Raw genomic sequence first — 21,626 nt, forward strand, 5'->3', positions numbered from 1 at the left:
TTATCCCGTAAAAACAAAGTTTTTCACTATAAATTCTTTATATGCGTGGCGGCTAGAGTCCTCTCGTCCTCTGGCTTGAGATGGCTGCCTCCTATGGGTCAGATGATTGCCTGCCACCATTAAGCAATTGGTAACTAAATATTTATAAAAAAAATCCTAAAAAGTGTAAAAATTTGGAAAAAAAATTCACGAAAATAAATTGTCACGCACAACGAGTCTGTGTGCAAAATGTCAGCTTGATTGGATCACGGGAAGTGGGTTAAAAAACGACCAAAAGATTTGCACGGTCGTAAGCGCGCAAGCAAGCAAGCAAGTGAACTTAATATAAAGGATTTAAAAAGACGCGGTGCGTGCGATCTTTCGATGATGTCCGGGAGCCCCGGGGGGGGGGGGCGGCAGGGCTGCTGGGTGACACCGTCTCGCTCACGGCCGTGACGGGCACCCCGTGCGGTGCGCGCCAGTGAGCGTCACCGCGGCGGTGTTTCGAGGCCTTCCGGCGCCGTGACGCTCCCCGCACACCTGCGGCCCCGCATAGCCCCAGCTCACTTTGTGCACCGCCACCCCCCCAACCAACCACCCCCCCCCCCCAAGCCTCCAGCACCATCCTCCTCCACCAAGAAGTTCGCCAGCGCAAACACGGGCGCCACGGCCATGAGCTCATGGGCTGCTGCGAGGCGCCGCCGTGTGAGCCGCACGCGGAGGAGTTCAGAAACTCTCACGCACCGCGCTCTCGCGCGCACACACGCGCCTTTGTTTTGTTTCTAGCAGCCGGGAGGAGGAAGATTTTTTTTGCCACTCTCCACACTCTCTCTCTCCCCCACCCCCGTGTTACCCGCTCTTCTCCACTCTCCATCGCTCCCGTCTCTCTCCCCCTCCTCTCCCACGTTCTCCCCTCCTGGCTGTGTTTTCTTCCCGCGTCCTCCTACTTTTATCCCTCCCCCTTCCTCCATCGCCCCGTGCCATCTCGCTCACCGCACCACCCCTGCAGGCGCGGGGCGGTGTTTGGGGCGAGTGAAAAGGGTGGCAGTCTCGAGACGCGCACCGAGACAAACACGGCGAGTGGGCTGCTCAACGATGCCTGGCAGAGAGGGGTGGGCAGGAGGATGAGGAGGATGATGGGGATGGTGGGTTGAAGGAATGAGCAATCACAGGAGGAGGTGGTGGGGGGATGAGAGCGCATGGGAAAGGGGGGCCCCCGAACGACGTGTATACCCAGCACACAAGCCACAACGTTGGGCTAACATTGGAACGTGGTTGGAAACGTTGTGCCCAACGTAGCAACGCGCGACAGTTTCTACCCTGACGTCACGGTGCCCTGAGCACAGGGCCAAGCGGCCAACAACAGCACCGTGAAAGTCGTCTTCCATGAGTCGACACACGTTCGAGCGAATGTTACGCGAACTCGGGAGGGAGAGGGAGACACGATGGGAGGAAATACACAGAGCACGGATGGAGGCAGAGTTGCTCGACATGGTGGAGGTGGTTGCGGCTGGTGGTGGAGCTGGTGCAAGTGGTGGAGGTGGTGGAGGTGGTGCAGGTGGTGGACGTGGTGCAGGTGGTGGAGCTGGTGGTGGTGCAAGTGGTGGTGGTGGTGGTGCAAGTGGTGGAGGTGGTCCAGGTGGTACAGGTGGTGGAGCTGGTAGTGGTGATGCAGGTGCAGGTGGTGATGCAGGTGATGCAGGTTGCGGTGGTGTGACAGGCTGCTCTGATCAAAGTGGTCGCAGATAAGAGAGAGAGAGACGGAGAGCGAGGAGGCCGCTCCCGTGAGCCGCGGGTGGGCGGCGGAGTTCAAACGAAGAGCGCTCCGCTCCCCGCTCGCTCGGCGGCGGCACTCGCCGCCAGGGCCAGCAAAGAGGAGGAGGAGGAGGAGCGCCGACAAAGTTTGAGACGGAGTGGGGGGGGGAGACAACAACAACGAAACCTCGCGTGGAAGTCGAGGCGCGCGAATCTTGGCGCAGCGTGGCGAGCGCCAAGATTCGCGAGGCTCTCCGCTTTGAAGTTTTTGGTTTTTTTACGCGAGGGTTCGGCGCTTTTTTTTTAATATTCGAGTTCAAATTGTAATTTTTGGGGGAAAGGGAAGAGGAGCGGGGGACGGTCGTGGTGCAGCACTCTTTTGCAATTTTTGTTGTTGTTTTTATAAACAAGCGACTTTGGTGTTTTCTTCGGGGGTGAGTAACCCCGTTGAGAGCATTCCACGCTGCCATGGCGATTTTAAAAATGTAACCGATGTTTGGATGCTTGGGGACGGGGCGCCACCGTGGCGAGATGTTGACTACCTCGCCCGGTATACCGGAGGGTCACGGGGTTTCGATTCCGACCCTGACGCCTCTATAATTGGCGTTTTCATGTCTCTCTCTCTCTCTCCCTGTGGTCGTGTGGATCCTTCTCCGGGTCCTCCGGGTTTCCCCTCCACATTTAGCAACATTGTTTTAGAGTATTAGGCTGCTTTAAATTTCCCACGCGAGAAGCCACTTTGCCGAGCTTTCAATTTGTGTCCAGGTCGCTTCTGAAAAAGAGCTATGTAGCACAGTGGGCCTTACCTGCTCAAATAAAATAAAAAGTAAAAATCGGTGCAACCAACCCTGGAGTCTACTTCATGCAATAGCCAGCTCAGCGATATCCTGGAGCCTCTTTCATCCCTCGCCTCTCTCCACCGCTCTCGACGGACACAGCAAGCATCCTCATGGGCACGCGGTGCAACCGCGGACACACTGTGCCGTCACCGAACGCGAGTGATCGCAATCAGAATATGTATTGATACTGGAGGAATCCGATGAGCTGTGAAGCTCTTTTTCACAGACGTCCAGTGGGCGATAAGCCGAGGGGGGGGGGGGGGGCTCCTCTATGGCTCTCCGCAGCCGATGTCGGCTCGTTTCGTCGAGCCAGACGATCCGTGGGGATGCTGTTGATGCGTTGGCAGCGGTGCACACAAGCAGAGTCAACAACTCCTCGAATTCGTCAATAACCCAGTGGAAAATTACAAGAAAAATATATATGATAGGCGACGTTTCGGGCAGAGGGCCTTCATCATAGCACAAACCAGAGATCGTACGAATGTGCTATGAAGGGCCATCGCCCGAGGGCATGACGCTACCGTTAAGATTCGTCAGCCCAACGTCTTCATGAAATCGACGTGGTTACAATTTCGTCTTCATTTATTATTTTTCCCTGAACGAGCGAGTGAAAAGTTCGCTGGTTTGAGCAAAGGTGCTAATGACGCAGCCGAGGAGAGCGCTGCTCTGGGAGGCTCCGGGGAGGAGGAGCGACCACGATCCCGTTTCGTTTGCCGCGGACGCCGCTGCCGCGGAGACGCCGGCCGCTGGACGCTCCTCGGTGCCTCCAGGGAGGCAGCGGCCTGGCGATCGAGCGCGCAGGCGGTGCAATTGCACCGGGAATACGCAGTGCCGGGCTACGAACAAGGCGGGGGGGGGTGCGAAGTTGGATAGGGGCGAGGGGCGATTTAATTCCTGGCGCCAAGGCCCAATGCCAACAACGCCACGGATGCGCCAGAACGCTGCGCCACCAATGAAACCAGGCGCCGGTATTATTCTCCGTTCTCGCCAATGCCATCACCGGAAGAAAAAAAACTCAACCCCAGTAAACTGAACAAACAACCGATGACTCGGTTCAGGTGAAATGACGCCACCGGCACGACGCAGCACGCAGCACGCGGCACGTGACGACGGCCACGGCTTTGCAACTTCTCCGGAGGGGCCCACGAGCCAGAGTGGGGGGGGAGGGAGGGGGGCAGGTTCCGGCCTATGAAGGTGTGAGGGCGGACCAGTGGGGGGGGGGGGGGCACAATTTAATTATTTGCGCCAGGGGGGGTTTCAGTGCCAACCACGCTATGTCATTGGTCATAATCAAGTCACCCCCCCCATCCCGCCCACCCCCCTAGGGCAAGGCGATAGCTTCTCTGCTGTCCCAATCCACTCCCGGATCAACGTCGAGGTGGCACGTGCACCGCACCCCCCCACCCACCGTCTTTGAGATCATCCGTGGACTCACCCCTTGCCGCCAACTCTCCCCGATGACGATAACGCGACCTCCGGAATACCCTTCGGACACGGCGATACCATCGCCAAGCCATCTCCACCGCGAGCCGTCGGTGGGCGAGCGGGGGTGTGGTCTCAGGCTGACGAGCACGTGACCCCCGATGCCGTGGAGAATGGGAACTGAGAGAGTGAATTAAAATCTGCCACAGCCTTCCCCACAACCTTGGGCTGGCGCCACGAGATCTGGGGCCGCGGCGAGGCTGGTGGTGGGGACCCGCAGCGCGACGCAGGACCCCACCCCCACCCCCCGTCTCGCCGTCAATGATGCCTCGCCGTGTATTTGTCCTTGCTCGACGCGTCCGCCAAAACAACAAAAAACACGGGGGATGTTCAACAAACGCGCTAGTGCCTTTCAAAATATTTGTATGTATTACTTCTCAACGGGGTTTCGCAGCCGATAGATTGGATTGCGCTCTCTCTCTCTCGCAGGACGAGGATCTGCATGAACACGGCACTTCGCTTCAACGCCCCAGCTACCCAACGATGCACAGCTGTACTTTTTATTTATTTGCAGGCTAGGGGGGACCTCCCCAATGGCAGCCGTCCCTGTGTGGCACAACGGCAAGTGGGCACTGCCGGTAGGGGGCAATGTTGCAATTGGTCAGTCTAACTTCATAATGTGGTGTCATTTTTACTAATTTGGCAAAATGTGGACCGTGACGCCGGCACACGGCGGCCCGCTCTTCTTCAACTCGCGTCACGGGATCTGTAACGTCCACTGCGATGCAGAAGGAGCTTATTTCACGGCCAGTGCACTCGCAGTAATAACCGGGGTGGCCAGGGGGTAGAACCGCAAAGCTCTGGAACGAGCGGCGAGCACGCTGCCACCCGGCCTGACTGCCACCCGGCCTGACTGCCACGTCTTCGTGTCGTAGCGGAAACGTAAAAAACAACATCGAGCCTTCGATCGACGTCCGGGCACCGCGCGCGTCCAGATCGACCCGGCGTGTCGTCCCCCCTCCGCACGGACAGCGCCATAGCGGTGACGACTCACGCCCGCGGGGGGGCCTTGTTCAAGGTACCCGGCATCGATGGCACGAGTGGCGTCCGGTTTCCCCGGCCGCACCGCGACAAAACGTTCACCAGCGGAGCCGAGAGGCAGGGGAGCAGCAGCGGCTGGGGGTGGCGACCGAGCGGATGCCGAAGTCCACTCCGGCGTCAATAAATCTGACAGCTCCTGGGCAGCGGTTCCGCCTTGGGGGCACGGGACACGCTGCCAGAGAGGTTGTGGCCCCTGGGAGTTGTTTGACCACGCGGCTCACCGCTTGCTTGGCCGCAGTGGTCCGGACTCAAACACGGGTTTTGTGTGTGTATGTGGTGCATTGAGACCGGAAGTCCCTCTCTGTATCTTGACCTTCTGACGTGTGTGGCGCCACTCGGGCGGAATAGCCATCGAGTGTGCAGGCGGTGCACCTGCGCCGGGGCCCATGGGACGGAGGGGCCCAGGTTCCGGTCCACCAACAAGGGTCCCAAGGTCGTACCAAATAAGTCGAAGACCACCCACGCTATAGGAGACAGTACAGAAAGTAGATTTGCCCACATTTCGCCTCCCTTAGATGTGGTGGCGTTAGTACAGTGTCTCAAAAATCAGCGACGGTGTTGCAAGCTGGGTGGGTAGGTGGTGAGTTTGACTTCAATCTGGCCCTCAGGAATTCTCCCCCTCGCTCCCGGCGATGCCGTCACCGACAAAAAAAGCGCACACACACGAGAGCCTGAAACAAACAAGCTAAGACGGGGGGGGGGTGACTCAATCGTGCGGAACGACGTCACCGGCTGAAATGCGGGCCACCGCATCGCACGGTGCTGCCACGTGACGACAAAGATCCCCCGTGTAGCCTCGAACAGACTGTTGGGGCAAGAGCTGTTAGTGATCCCCCGTGTTCATAATGACACAGCCGTTCAAGTGTGTAGTCGTGCATGTGTACGTAACAGTATGACTAATATACACAGGCAGGCACACACACGTCTTACAAAAGAGAACGATCTACGGTTTAGCCGCCGTAGTCTTTGGGGCAAATTCTGTTAATGAGCAGCACCTATGAAGGCCGGCACGGTACACGAGGGGATGGGGTGACCAGCGCCACGCCCCACCGTCTTTATCTCCCCAGTGGCGATGTTTACTACACACTGCATCAACTGCTCATTTTGAGGCCGAGTCGACCTAGCGGGGAGGGAGGGGGTGGGTGGGGGAGGAGGGGGGGGAGGCCAGGACCAATTCAGATGATCGTCACCGGTGTTTGGCGGCCGTGAGCGGGAATCGAACTCGGGTCGCCGGGCTCGCAGTGCAGCGCTAAACCGGCTACCCATCACCGCTCCCCACAACGACAAAGACAACGAGTGGGGGGCGGGAGGGGGGGGCCGCGCGGCCGTCAGCACGCGGCGCGTGTCGCGACGCGAGGCAAGGGCCCCCCCCCCCGCCCCGGCTCGCAGCGCGGCACGCGGACCGGCCGCTCGCGAGAAAAGCGCCGCTCGGTCACAGCGACCGGCGGGTGGCATCGGCGCCACCGCCTCCAAAAATGCTCGACCTGCTCGTCCCAGGCGACGACGCCGACGCCTCTCCATCTCGTTCAGGCTGTGCCGTGTTGAGCATCAGCATCTTGGGAGGAATCCAGAGGTGTCACGAATATTTTTCTTTTCGCCCCCACAGTTGTGCGGCAAGGGGCACGGTGTCAGCGAGTTACATCAACAGGCGGTACCACACGAAAGGATGTTCAGCCGGTGATGCTCCATTGAGCTCGGCGATACGAGGGGCCCAATGCCATTCGGCAGTCACATGCCAGCACAGGATGGAAGGGAATGAGCAAACTAACTCACGACAGCATCGTTTACACGGAACCGACTTGCAAACGGAATCGCCAACAAATAGCGCTAACAAATCACGCACAGCGTTGGAGGAATCCTGTCGGAGACGCGAGTAACTAAACCACGTACACAGCCTCAGAGATAACGGAGCTTAGTTATACAGCATGCGTGGCAAGTGGCAGAGGTGAGCTGAATAAACTCGCCAAGTCCCACGCACCATTACGTCTAGCTCGCCACCTCGCCTCGAACTCACCACTTGACAGCCACAGTGCGAACAGCTTCCTTACCATCTCACCAACGAATCACCAAAACCTAACTCACCACCACCACCACCACTACTCACTTCAATCTCACCAATTCCCACAGATGAACATCACCTCCATTAACCCACCGTGCCCCAAATTGTAACGTCATCAAGTCGCGACTCACCGATTTTCAGATAAAAGCATCACACCAAATGTGCCTCACCCTCTTCCCAGCTTGCAACACGGTCTTTCTCTCTCTCTCACTCACCACCATCCCAGATACCAACCTCACCACCACCACCTCCTCCTCCTCACCCAAACTGCCTCCCGCTCACATTCACAAGAAATGCCACGGAATTCGAAGCGATGCTGAGAAGTAACAATTGTAAAAACAAATACGCGGGCAAAATCTCTCCTTCACATACTCGTCTTTTCCACAGAAGTAAAAATAGTTCGAACAAATAACCCCATCGGCAAAGAGACCTTCTTCCGGGAGTCCATCATTTTAGAAGGAAAAATAATTCGGGATGAGAAAGCAGTCAGGAATCAGGCCATGCAGTGTCTCATCATCAGCACGAACAGGCTCGCGAGACAGCGGTGATCGTCTTGAAACAATGCTGCCGATGCTGCTGCTGAAATTAAGCACTCCCGGAAGGCCGTGGTGCAGCCGATGGGCAGGGTGGCGGGGAGATATTTGACATTGATTACAATGCGGCTCGCCCCACTGTCTGCTTACACGCCCCGTGTTACTCCTCTTCGCCACAAGAGCGCTGACGGCGATCACTTTCAAAAAGTGAGAATCGCAGCAGCAGCAGCAGTGATTCTCTCTTCACTCTCATCGGGCAACAGCTCTCTCCAAGCAACAGCTCTCTCCAAGCAACAGCTCTCTTCAAGCAACAGCTCTCTTCAGGCAACAGCTCTCTTCAGGCAACAGCTCTCTTCAGGCAACAGCTCTCTCCAAGCAACAGCTCTCTCCAGACAACTGCTCTCTTCAGGCAACAGCTCTCTCCAAGCAACAGCTCTCTCCAAGCAACAGCTCTCTCCAAGCAACAGCTCTCTCCAAGCAACAGCTCTCTCCAAGCAACAGCTCTCTTCAAGCAACAGCTCTCTCCAAGCAACAGCTCTCTCCAGACAACAGCTCTCTTCGGGCAACAGCTCTCTCCAAGCAACAGCTCTCTCCAAGCAACAGCTCTCTTCAGGCAACAGCTCTCTCCAAGCAACAGCTCTCTTCAGGCAACAGCTCTCTCCAAGCAACAGCTCTCTTCAGGCAACAGCTCTCTTCAGGCAACAGCTCTCTCCAGGCAACAGCTCTCTCCAGACAACAGCTCTCTTCAGGCAACAGCTCTCTTCAGGCAACAGCTCTCTCCAAGCAACAGCTCTCTTCAAGCAACAGCTCTCTCCAAGCAACAGCTCTCTTCAGGCAACAGCTCTCTTCAAGCAACAGCTCTCTCCAAGCAACAGCTCTCTTCAGGCAACAGCTCTCTTCAAGCAACAGCTCTCTTCAAGCAACAGCTCTCTTCAGGCAACAGCTCTCTCCAAGCAACAGCTCTCTTCAAGCAACAGCTCTCTCCAAGCAACAGCTCTCTTCAGGCAACAGCTCTCTTCAAGCAACAGCTCTCTCCAAGCAACAGCTCTCTCCAAGCAACAGCTCTCTCCAAGCAACAGCTCTCTCCAGGCAACAGCTCTCTTCAGGCAACAGCTCTCTCCAAGCAACAGCTCTCTTCAAGCAACAGCTCTCTTCAAGCAACAGCTCTCTTCAAGCAACAGCTCTCTCCAAGCAACAGCTCTCTTCAAGCAACAGCTCTCTCCAAGCAACAGCTCTCTCCAAGCAACAGCTCTCTTCAAGCAACAGCTCTCTCCAGGCAACAGCTCTCTCCAAGCAACAGCTCTCTCCAAGCAACAGCTCTCTCCAGGCAACAGCTCTCTTCAAGCAACAGCTCTCTCCAAGCAACAGCTCTCTCCAGGCAACAGCTCTCTCCAGGCAACAGCTCTCTCCAGGCAACAGCTCTCTCCAGGCAACAGCTCTCTCCAGGCAACAGCTCTCTTCAAGCAACAGCTCTCTTCAAGCAACAGCTCTCTTCAAGCAACAGCTCTCTTCAAGCAACAGCTCTCTTCAAGCAACAGCTCTCTCCAGGCAACAGCTCTCTTCAAGCAACAGCTCTCTCCAAGCAACAGCTCTCTCCAGGCAACAGCTCTCTTCAAGCAACAGCTCTCTCCAGGCAACAGCTCTCTTCAAGCAACAGCTCTCTTCAGGCAACAGCTCTCTTCAGGCAACAGCTCTCTCCAAGCAACAGCTCTCTTCAAGCAACAGCTCTCTCCAGGCAACAGCTCTCTTCAAGCAACAGCTCTCTTCAGGCAACAGCTCTCTTCAAGCAACAGCTCTCTTCAAGCAACAGCTCTCTCCAGGCAACAGCTCTCTTCAAGCAACAGCTCTCTCCAAGCAACAGCTCTCTCCAGGCAACAGCTCTCTCCAAGCAACAGCTCTCTCCAGGCAACAGCTCTCTTCAAGCAACAGCTCTCTTCAGGCAACAGCTCTCTTCAGGCAACAGCTCTCTTCAAGCAACAGCTCTCTCCAAGCAACAGCTCTCTTCAAGCAACAGCTCTCTCCAGGCAACAGCTCTCTTCAAGCAACAGCTCTCTTCAAGCAACAGCTCTCTTCAAGCAACAGCTCTCTCCAGGCAACAGCTCTCTTCAAGCAACAGCTCTCTTCAGGCAACAGCTCTCTTCAGGCAACAGCTCTCTTCAAGCAACAGCTCTCTCCAAGCGACAGCTCTCTTCAAGCAACAGCTCTCTCCAGGCAACAGCTCTCTTCAAGCAACAGCTCTCTCCAAGCAACAGCTCTCTCCAAACAACAGCTCTCTCCAAGCAACAGCTCTCTTCAAGCAACAGCTCTCTTCAGACAACAGCTCTCTCCAAGCAACAGCTCTCTTCAAGCAACAGCTCTCTCCAAGCAACAGCTCTCTTCAAGCAACAGCTCTCTTCAAGCAACAGCTCTCTCCAAGCAACAGCTCTCTTCAAGCAACAGCTCTCTCCAAGCAACAGCTCTCTTCAAGCAACAGCTCTCTCCAAGCAACAGCTCTCTCCAAGCAACAGCTCTCTCCAAGCAACAGCTCTCTTCAAGCAACAGCTCTCTCCAAGCAACAGCTCTCTTCAAGCAACAGCTCTCTTCAGACAACAGCTCTCTTCAGGCAACAGCTCTCTTCAAGCAACAGCTCTCTTCAGGCAACAGCTCTCTTCAAGCAACAGCTCTCTTCAGGCAACAGCTCTCTTCAAGCAACAGCTCTCTTCAGACAACAGCTCTCTTCAGACAACAGCTCTCTTCAGACAACAGCTCTCTTCAGGCAACAGCTCTCTCCAAGCAACAGCTCTCTTCAAGCAACAGCTCTCTTCAGACAACAGCTCTCTTCAGACAACAGCTCTCTTCAGACAACAGCTCTCTTCAGACAACAGCTCTCTTCAAGCAACAGCTCTCTCCAGGCAACAGCTCTCTTCAGACAACAGCTCTCTGCACACGGGGCCAGTAATTGTACCCTTGTTATTGTGCGCGTCTCTTTCTCTCCCCCCCCCCACCACCACCTTGTACAAAACATATCGGCTCCCGACTCATTAAAAAAGATAAAAGCGAACGGTGCGGCCAGATTCCTGCGGGAAGCCCTCCCCGCTCCCGGGCACGGACCTGGCCCGTCGCCATGGCAACAGCCGTGACCACACGACCCCGGTGCTAATTTAGGGCAGCAATTAAATTTTGCTTCGTCGGGGGGGGGGGGGAAATTAAAGGAAGACGAAAAAAGAGAGAGGGGGGGCAGAGTGGTGTTGGTGGTGGGGGGGGGGGCGACAGAGAATTTCTCCTCTCTCGCTGCCAGGAGGAGGAGGAGGAGAGACGCGAGGAACCCCACCGTGCCCAGGACACGTTCCGTCGACTACGAACCGCGCGCGTTTCTTCGCCGCCGCGTCTCCGATCCGCTCCGGCATCGGGGCCGGTGCTGGTGTGCTGCGTGCGGGAGAACCGTGGGGGGGCGGGCGGGGGGGCCCCCACGGGGTCCCTACGGGGGCCGTGTGGGTGCCCTACGGGGGCCGTGCCAAGCCTCGCGTGCCGCCGAGTCGAGCGGCGTCACAAGAATTCTCAAGGAATGTTGCGAGCGCGTTCGCGTGGCGGACGACGGGGTTAGGGAATGTGAAGACGGAGGCAGCGCCAAGTTGGGTCGTGCGAGAGAGAGCGGAGAACGAGAGAGGGGCCCCCACTCCTCTACTACACCCCACCTCCCTCCCAACTCTCTGCCCCCGCTCACTCCACTCGCTGCCAGCTCACTGCCCCCCCCCGTCTGACGGGGAGGGCCCGGGGTACGCCGCTGGACACGGCGGCCACCGCCACCCCCCTCGGCTCCGGCCCATCGGGCGGAGAAGCATCGCCCCGTCGACATCTCCGGCTCCAGAAAACGCGGGAGCCGCCGCCGTCGCCATTACCGGGGGCTCGCGACGCCGGGAACACCGCGCGTCTTTATGCCCGTCCGAAGAAATGTTGTTGTTTCCACAGCTACGGAGAAAGAAAAAAAACCACACACGAGGAAGGCACCGAAGAATGTTCCTTTTTCCCCTATACCCCCCCACCCCCTGTAAGGAAACAAACAGTCCCCAGCCTCCCGCCGGTCGTCATGGCGACGGGAGCCGGTGTCTCCACGAGCGTCCAGCGCCCTCTTGTTCGTCTCCACGGCGCCCGACCTCGACCGGCCCCCCCCCATCCCTCCCTCAACCCACCATCTCCCTCGTCAAACATCTCCCTCTCCCCCCCACCCCTCACGTCCCTGGTCGCCCCCCCCCCCCACTCATCGCCCCCGAACATCATCTCGCCAATTTCCATCAGGACCCAACGTCGGCCTCGCCAAGTGCTCTGCCGACGCCACGGCGAGACGGGGCGAGAGTTGGAGCGGTTCCCTTGCGCCCGTTCTGTTCGTCCCGTCCCCGCCGGCGCTCCGCTCCACCTGGGCACTCTCTCTCCTCGCCTCGCGCCCACTTCTCCCGACGCTCGCACCTCAGTGGCGGCTTGCGCCGAGATAGACGGCGAAAATGCATTTCAGGAATCGATTTGCCCGTTAAAACGCATCAAATTTAATGGGTTTTTTTTTTCATTCTTTCTAGCCCTTTGCGTATCTGCTGCTGGATGAACGCCTCCTCGGTCATTGGGGGTTGTTGAAACATACTCCACCGGTCAGTCACACTTCTGTTGACCGTGGCCGGGAACCAAACCGTGGTTTGTCAGTTTCACAGCGCGGAGCGCCAACACCTCAACCCAGATGTCCATTGCGCAATACGAGATGCAACCTATACAAATGAGCCAGCACACGTTAATTACTCATTTTCACTTTCAGATAGTCTTTCGGCTTCTCTCACAGCGAGTGTTGTGAAAAATCACACAACCGCCCAGCCATTGACACGACCGACGGATCACCGCACCACCGCCGACTCGCCGTGGCAAGGGGACACCGTGCACCCAGAGTCCTCGGCACGGGGCCTGCGCCTCGCTCCCGAGCCTGGCTCCGAGATCTGACGTTTCGGGAATGTATTCAAACAAAACCCAGCCTGAAGGGTTTTGTATTTGTGAAATATCTGCCTCTTTTGCGCATGTTACTTTAATTACTTCGGTTGAGAAACACTGGGGGAGTGGTGGGGGGGGGGTGCTTTTTAACGTCATCTTGATTTGCTTGTTTGCTATTTATATAGTTTTTCTTCACCGATTACTGGGGCGGACCGGTGGCACAACAGTTGGTGCAAGGTGACACGAACCCAGCGACACGAACCCAGCGACCCGAGTTCCATTTTGCAGCCACGGCTATATCTGAACCCGGACCTGAAAGTCCTCTCCCCCTCCAACCCCTTCACGTATCTATCTGCACTGACCAGCATGGTGAAGTGTGGTCAAACAACCCCCAATCCGGCAGTGGATTGACCAAGGGTTTTTTTATTTGGAGCAGAGACCTTTCCTTCGTTTGAATCACAAGGAGTCTCGAGACCTGGCGAGGCTTTCCCAGCGTAAACAAGCAGAAATTATAACATCCACAAAAAAAACATCTGCTCTCTTTGGCTCCTTACCCGATTTTAAATAATTACAAACATCTCATGCCCCTGCATTGCCAGCACAAGAACACTCAGCACCTTCGCCAATAACACCGTGTGTGTGTGTGTGTGGCATTAAAAAATATATATACTACAGGCGACGTTTCAGGCAATGGCCACGCAGTGCAGGTGATTGGCGAGCATGTTTACAAAAAAAACCCATGAGCGCAGGATAACTTGGGAAAACTTTTAACCCGAAAGCTTTGCGTGAATAATTCACAGGGGTCAAGCAGCAAAGCGGGGGGGGGGGGAAGAGCGATTCCAAGCATGCGCACGGAGCTTGCGATCGCGCGGCGTTCGTTATCCGGATGGCAGAAGCCTTAAGTTGATTTGGTGCGACCGGGTGAGAACTCGAGGGACCAGAACGAGTCTCTCATTTGCGAGAGTAATTTTGGGGCATCCGTCCGCCAGTAGAGGTGAGGGAAGAGTTGGCGGGGATGGTGGGGGGGGGTGATTGGTGCTGTGTGCATAATCCCCCGTTTAAGCGACTTGCGGGCAATTTTTTAATTTGCCAAATGTGGACCACGACGCTGGCACACAATGTGTTGCTCTTGCAAATGACGTCAGAGACCTTTAACAACCACTTTGGTTACTACACCCCCAGTATTAATCGGGGTGGCCACTGGAGTCGAACCTTACAGGAGGCCACACAAGGGGACCGTAAGAGGGTTTAATTATTTTTTGGGACTCGCCAGGATTTGCAACATCGCCCAATGCCTTCTTCCGCCAGATGTTGGATCGCCGCTTCGGCTGCAGAAACTGCTTGATTGGAGTTATTTTAGGCGGTGGTTAGTGCACCGTGCTACGAAATCTGCAGCCTTGGTTCGATTTCCACATTGCAGCGGCATTGTCACATGGGAGTGCGGCATGTCAAAAAGCCCCATACCAGCCAGCGTGGTGAAGTATGGTGACATCACCCCTACCCCCATAGCCCCCGCTCCCTCCCTGATTGGGTCGGAGTCGACCATCGGGAAAATGTTTAAATCACCCGGCACACCACGTCGAACATTCCTCTCGCGATGACCGTTACCGGTAGTCACGTGACACCCACTCCGATCTAACCAACCACCAAAAAAAAACTACCGAGCGAGAAACGAAGCTCCGAGCCCCTCCTTCCCACCTCCTCGTGCTGCGACCGGTCGGGCAGCACCCTCCTGATCTCGATGCAACGTTCAAAAGGCCGCAGCAGTTTCTCTTTTGTTACATTCCCGGTCGGCCGACGGAACAAACGCGGACACGGGTCCTTTGTTTCCGCGGCAGGGTCGGGGGGGGGGCACGGCGTAAGAGAGCGACACCCCACGGGACGGCGCTGGAGGGGGGGGGGGGTCTTACCCAGGGGGCCCCCTGGCGAGACGCTTGCCGGTGACATTTTATGGCCACTGTCTCCTGGCAATTGTCACTGGCAACAGGTTTCACCGCGAGGAGCAGCCGCGGCAAACTAGGCCCAGGTCCCTTAAGGGTTATTATTGGGGGACCTCTGTCTGCCGCTACGCGTGTGTGCGGCGGTTGCGAGCGTGCGCGCGTCAGAATGTTTGTTCGTGTCTCAGTGACCCGAGGTCTATTCTTGCTCTTGATCAATGACAGCAGTGGAGATGTGCACAGGTCCTACGCCCGCCCCCCCCCCCCCCCCCAGGACGATCAAGCGTTAAACGAGCGCCTCATGCAGTGCGTAAACAAAATCAGTATTCGAGAGACAAAGACGGTCGAGGATGGTGTTGGCCACACCAACCGCTCCGTGTGCTGGGCCGGTCTTCATCGGTGCTCACGAACAGCGCGAGCCTCTTTTGTACAATTCGTGACTGCAAGGATTCATACTCTTAGTTTTTTCGGTAAAGTCACGTAGGTAAAAAAAATTAAAATTAATAAAATAAAAGAATAATTTTTTTTTATAAATAAAAGAATAAAAATACTTTTATTTTAGAAATTTTAATTTAATTTTTTTACCTACGTGACTTTACCCAAAAAACTAAGAGTATGACTCTTTGTACACTGGCGCCTTCATTTCAGGTCGGATCTGTCCGGGTCGGTAACCCACAGAATATTTCACCAACCAGCACACCACATCCAGTATACCCCCCGTCGCTGTGGCTGCTAGTCACGCGCCACCTATACAATCACATTTTTTTCCAGTGAGTCCAGGCGTGGAAATGTGCTGGAACGACCCGGAACGACCCCGGAATGCCCTACTGAGAGTGAAAGTCTGAACCCGACTGTGTCGCTCCGGAATGAGCCACGGGGGGACAAGTGTCGTAGCGACGGGTGGCGTCTATATTTAACCAGTTCGCACGTGTCCGTCCGTCACGCTCTGGGTCTCCCAAACAGTCCCCCCCAAACGGTCCGAGGGGAAGGTTAACATACGCACAATAGTGAACAAGGTCTACGAATATACGAACAGATATAGACACACAACATTCATTTATTATTTTTTTCTAAAGTTATTCAAAGCTCGCGTCCACCACCCCCCCCCCCTTGCACTCAGGCCAAGTTGGTATGCCCCTCGTCCAGTCCGTTGACCTCTGAACTCATTGGAGGTTGCCATCCCAGTTTCCCACTTGGGAGGGCAGCGGATCAGATTTGGGCGAGGTTTCCTTTTCACGGGGTCAACCGATGCGACGACCGTCACCGGCAATGCTTGCCCCAGCGTTGCCCCCAACGTTGCCCCCAACGTTGCCCCCAGCGGATCGCGGCCGTGAACATTTCCTGGGGGCGACGCAGCTCAGCGAGCGGCCCAGCGCGGGCGTCCGGGGGCGACTGTCACACGAGTGACTCATGCGGTGGCCTGGGATCGACGGCGCGAGTGAGCGAGCGAGCGAGTGTGCCCGCTCGCCCCGCGCACATTCCTTCTGCGTAACCACACCGACCCGCACCGCGGCACGGTGGTCCGTCTGCACCCCGCACGGGATCGGCCTCGCACCCTCCACAGCCCCCCCCTCCTCCTCTCTGTCGGTATCATCCCTGGCAAGGCCATCGTCTCCTACGCCCCCCACTCCCACCGTTTCTTTCCCACACCCCTGAATCTCCGCCGCCCCCGCATCAACCCTGTACAGCAGCCATACTCAACCTTCTTGGTATGGCGACCCCCCCCCCACCCAATCAGTACCACTGGTCACCCCCCCCATCCCTAGCGTCCTGCCATGCGTTGCCAAGGACACACACGGAGAGATCACGTGCCCACACGCTTCGAGTCAACGCGGCGTTAGCAAAAAACGGCACCTCCTGAAGCGCCGCCGCCGTAACATGGCAAGCCCGTCGGTGGCGCGCCAAGCAAGCGGCACGGACACGCGGCACGCGCCGTTGGTTCCTCGGCAGTGAGAGGGGCGCGTGACGTCACCGGTGGCCACCGACGAGGTGGCGCACGCCGAGAAGGCGAGGGGGTTGGTGGATCACCGCACAAACGTTGCGCAACTCCCTTCAACTGGGCCGTCGGGGAGGTGCCCCGTGCCCTGGCTGACCAGGAGAAGGCAGTACACAGCAAGTGTGGACTAATCGCCAAACGGTTTCCATCTGTACGGCTGGGGACGGGGGCGGGGATGCGACTCCCGAGATGGAGAAGGCTGATGTGACGTGACCTTGTTTAAAGGGGAGAGGTCATACAATGGAGGGGGGCGGGGGACAACTCGGATCTCGCCCCCTGTATGCACGGACCAAGCAAGGCTGCAACGCCCTTCACTTAGTTGTCATTCGTATTTGAGCAAACATTACTCGATTGTAACAATTTAGCAGAGGGGGGGGGGGCTCAACTCCCTGCACCTCCCCCCCCATCCCGCGCCGCTGCAGTGCTGCTCGCCGGCCCTTCCTGTCACTCCTCTCACCTCGCCCCTCTCCCTGTCGCTCTGCAGAGTAAACAGCGGCGTTGGCCATGCCGCCGCCGCGATTGTCCAGCGGCTGCCGCCGGGTAAACACAAAAAACCTCTCAAACGCCGCCTCCCCCCCCAACGCTCCCTCCGAGAACCCGGAGAGATCTCGGCTCCTCTCGCTCGGCAACGATCACGCAAGAGGGACCCCCCCCCCACCGTGCGCCCCTCTCCCCGACCCCCACCTCATCAGCTGCGTCCGCCCAATCAATCAGCTGATGGGACACCGAATGTCGAAACCGGTTTCAGAGTTCTGCTTGCAGTCATTGAACCAATGCTGCTGCTGCCGCTGCGATTGCAATTCCGAAAAGGCGGTGCGGGTTGATGGGGATGTGTTATTTTAAATGATCTTCATTCTATGTTTTTATTTACGTGGAGAAAACAAACGTGGGAAGGAGACCTTGGTTATTTTGTCAATAACGGAAGAGTGCGATTACAGTGGGCTCATTAGAAGACCCAATCGCGTCAAGGTCACGCGCAGGTCACTGGCCGTGTCTGCAGCCCCCCCCTTCCTCCCCACAGATCCCCCTCCCCACCGCCGCCCCGCCCTTCTGGAAAGAGATGCGAGTCACAATCGGGACATTCACACCCACTGCAGCCGCCACCGGAGACCAAACCAAAATGAATGACGCGATAAAGCCGAGCAAGGTTGTTGTGGCCACACAAAATGCTGTAAATTTTGTGTGCTCGGCAACATCGTCGTCGTCGTCATCAGCTAGCCGTGGTCGATCTACTGCTGGATGACGAGGCCTCCACCACCCCCCCCCCCCCCAAAACCGCCGTCACCTTTCCACGATACTGGGATGCAATAGTTTGTTTGATGAAGGCAATGTAACGTGCGCACATGTTCTTAATAAAATGTGGGCCCTGCAGGCAATGGCCAAAATATCCCGGCTGCTGCTGCTGCTATTCCTGTTTTTACCGTTTTTTCATCTTAAAGCTATGAACAGCTGTTGCCCGAATGAAGGCCGCGAAGGTCCTGTGACTAAACCAAAAAATGCACCGTTCCTTAAGACTGCCCCCCCCCACACACACAGCCTTGCGTGGACCCGCACGCAAATTATTGAAATAAAGCACGGCGAAGGTGGACCGCTTTGCAAACAAACACAACGTCGCAAAGAAAACCTGTTTTAATACGAACAAAAACCCCAGCCGAGCTCGTAACTTTTCACTCGAAGCCTCCTACCCCCCCCCGCCGCTCTCCTGCCTACGTCGGTACCGAGGGGTTTAAACCGCGGCGCGCTCCTCCGAGCGGCGTCTCTCGCTGGTCCCCGCGGGGCGAGCCACGGGGCCCGCGAGCCGTGAATCGAGCCCCTGTGTCCCGCGGGCGCCATCGCCGCAACAACGCCGCATTATTCTCGTGCCAGGCCTGGCCTGGTCTGCCCCCCCCCCCAAACCCCCCACCCCCAACACACACACCCCCCTCCAACCCCGCATTCTCCCTCTCACAGCCGCACCGTGAAACTCACATGAGGCTCCTCTCCTCCTCACGGTCACAACGTTGTCCGCCCCGTTCCCACACCCCAGTGCCATGCCACTGCTGCTCCTCCTCCTCACGACCGTGCCACCCCACCGCCAACAACAAGAACCGCCCGTTCACCGCTAAGTGGCGGTGTCGTCACCGCGGCGCGTGTGCCATGCTAGGTGCACATTGAGGCCACGTGACGTATCGAGGGCCCGCTGGCTGAAGGTCGCGGAACAGACCCAGGTGCCAGGGGTTTTACGGACTGGCTACGGCCATACCACCACCACCATCACCAACCACTGTGCTTTACACATCCTGATCCTGGTCCATCGCGGCCACACCACTGTTTGTGATCGCGCCTTCTCTTCCTCCTCCCCGGCCGCACCAGCGCCAGCCTTGCCAGCAGCCAGCCGCCGTCTCGGCCTCGCCGCCAGACTCGGCACCAATGCCCCTCCCCACTCCCGCCCCACATCTTCGACCAACAACAACAACTACCCTCCCCCCATACGGCTCCTTCCACAGCCACACCACCTACGCCGGCCACACCGCCTCCTCGCGATCCACGTCAGCACGCCGGGTTAACCTCGCGCTTGGCGAGCTGCGTTAAGGAACGGGACTTCTGTGCAGCGGCAGCGCTCCCATCTACGCAGCGTAGGGGGCAGGGCACGTTCAGGGTAGGGGTAAGGCAAAGGGAGATGGCTGGAGGAGTATATGGATGGGGGTGAGAATGGTTTTTTTCCACAGCGCTTCCGCTAAAATCTGTCCCTCTGACTAATCATCGGCAACGGTCAATGCACTGCTGGATGAAGGCCTCCAGAAGCTGTAGCCCATCTCTCACAGTCTCACCAGAGACCATCGGCCACAAAAGGGCCTCGGAACCAATACCTCCAGGTCCGTCCGACGCGCTCACGACCGCCAGGAAGCCTTCACGGCGCAGATTTCTCCCAAAAAGAAAGTGCAACAAACGTCTGAAAAGTGCGGAGAGGCACGCGCGTGCTCAGAATCGCACCGAGACAGAACGAGGAAGGCGCGTGGACCTCGGAACATTTTCGCCAGCTAATGACATCGTACGAACAATTAGGGGGAGTAGCAAAGGGTTTTGGGGACGGGGGGACGCTTTGTCGTGGGACGCGTCGCGGCTCGAGCACGGACGGCGGCCGTCACCAACGATAGGAGGGGGGAGGCCTTCCTACAGCGGCCAGATAGAGCACACGGCCGGTGAAGATGAAATGGATCGGGGGGGTTGCGCGAGTGGAGATGAAGCCCGCCGCCTGCAAGCGCACGGGGCCCTCCGTTCCCGGCTGACACGGTCCCATGTCCCAGCAGGACATGGCACCAGGGAACCACGCCAGTGTTCACTTCACCAGGCCTCTGTATCCACACTACGGTCACGTGTTATATATATATCCACCTGAATCGAGTGTTCTTCACATGGTCGAATTTTTGCTCAAATGGGAAAAAGTGATGGGATTGTTTGTGCAGTGGTCTGTGACCTGGCTGAGACCATCAACTCAGTGCTACACTTGGGAAGACACATTCAAGTCTCCCCGTGTGAGTCTGTGCGAGTCTGTGAGTTTCTGTGCGAGTCTTTGGGTCTCTGTGTGAGTCTACGGGTCACGATGCGGCTCCATGGGCCTCTATGCGAGCCAGCGGTGACTTGAACACCAGGTTTGATCACAGGTGTCTGCACGGTGTCAAACCCAGGCTTTCAGCAGCGGTGCCAACTTAGCAGCACACCGACCTCTGAGCCACCCGGCCACGTGAACGGACCGTAACTTTAAAGTTTTTATCACGATTCGCGAAGCTCCCACGTCGGCATTCCCACAGCTCAGGACAGACATCCTGGCTACGCAGAAAATCTCTCTCGCTTGTTTTCCCTCAACCTTCCAATCGGCGTGTTTGGTTTTTTTTTGTACTCACCGCCACCACCGCGTTTTGTTTTCATTCTGAATAACAAAAACACCGTCGCCGTGATTTTTCCGCTCGGTGGCGGAGAGGATCCGCCGCTAGCGCGGGGGACACAGGAAGGGTGCCCCTGGCGCGCGCTTGCTGCCTCCACTCGCACGCACTGCCGCAAACAACAACAGCAACAGCGGTGCAGCCAGCGCCTGGCAGTCAGGGGAAGCTGCCCGAGTGGGGCCTGCACCACCATCACCACCTCCACCACCTTGCCTGCCCCCCCCCCCTCTCCTCCCCGGAGTTCACCCCCCCCCCCCCACAATGGCTCTCCTGTCCCCGGCCCCCATCCGAAGGGAGCCCCACCGGAGCCGTGGGACTATGATGCCTTGTGCTGCCCTGGGCTGCGAGGGTTTACCGGGCTGGCTGTACTGCCCTGTCCTGCGTGGGAGCGAGGCAGAGCGGAACAGAGAGAGGGGAAAGGCGGCGACGTGGATTACTGCGGTCGTTGGCGAGCTGTGGGGGTGGCTGTTTTGCCCTGGGCTGCTGGCTGTGTTGGCTGTGTTGGCTGTGCTGCGCGCCAAGCAAAGTCCAAAAAACACACTTGACGATGGAACCGTAGCAGCGGCTGAGTTATGACCCAGCAGCAGCAGCAGCCGCCGCCGTTTGTTCGGCCAGGAACTAGGAGAAGTGAATAAGGAGGGCTTTGCTTCGTAGCTTTTGTTTATTGTGGTTGCTGTGCTGCTGCTGCCCTGTTGCTGCTGCTGTGTGGCGGCTGTACTGGGCTGGCTGGGGGAGGGGGAGCAGGGCGGAACAGAGAGAGAGGAGGGGGGGAGGCAGTGGAAGTGGGGGATTTGGGGTGGGGGCCGTGGTGTTTGTGAGAAGAGCAGCGCGAGAGAGGCGCGCAGGAAGCGATGCCCTAATTTGGTGGCGCCGTGAAAAACTTTTCCGGCCGCTCGCCGCTTATTTATTTATTTATTTCGCCGCAGCCCCCCCGCTCTCCCTCGTGGCTGTTTATTGTGCGGTTTGTGTGCGCGACGTTCATTGACGACGTGGAGACGACGTGGAGACGACGTGGGGACGACGTGGAGGCGACGTGGGGACGACGTGGGGACGACGTGCTTCCTCCATGCTTCTCCATCCGTCTCTCTGCGAGAGCCGGGAGCCCGGAGAGACGAGGGGCTCCCGGAGAGACGGA

General features: G+C 57.3%; 1 protein-coding gene across 2 annotated transcripts in view; it reads right to left on the minus strand.

Moving 5' to 3' along the window:
* Positions 1-21,626, minus strand: part of LOC144937580 (uncharacterized) — a 75,445-nt gene that overhangs the window by 25,194 nt on the left and 28,625 nt on the right. Inside the window, exon 1 of one of the 2 annotated variants that reach the window (XM_078864885.1) lies at positions 3,982-4,037. The exons of the other annotated variant lie outside the window; for it this stretch is intronic. Within the exon in view, the coding sequence (XP_078721011.1) occupies positions 3,982-3,996 (15 nt within the window). The 5' untranslated portion in view covers positions 3,997-4,037. Of the gene's footprint in view, positions 1-3,981; positions 4,038-21,626 lie in introns of those variants that run through there. 2 annotated transcript variants of the gene reach the window in all.

The sequence above is a fragment of the Lampetra fluviatilis genome, chromosome 19 (genome assembly GCF_964198595.1).
Source record: "Lampetra fluviatilis chromosome 19, kcLamFluv1.1, whole genome shotgun sequence".
Lineage (NCBI taxonomy): Eukaryota > Metazoa > Chordata > Hyperoartia > Petromyzontiformes > Petromyzontidae > Lampetra > Lampetra fluviatilis.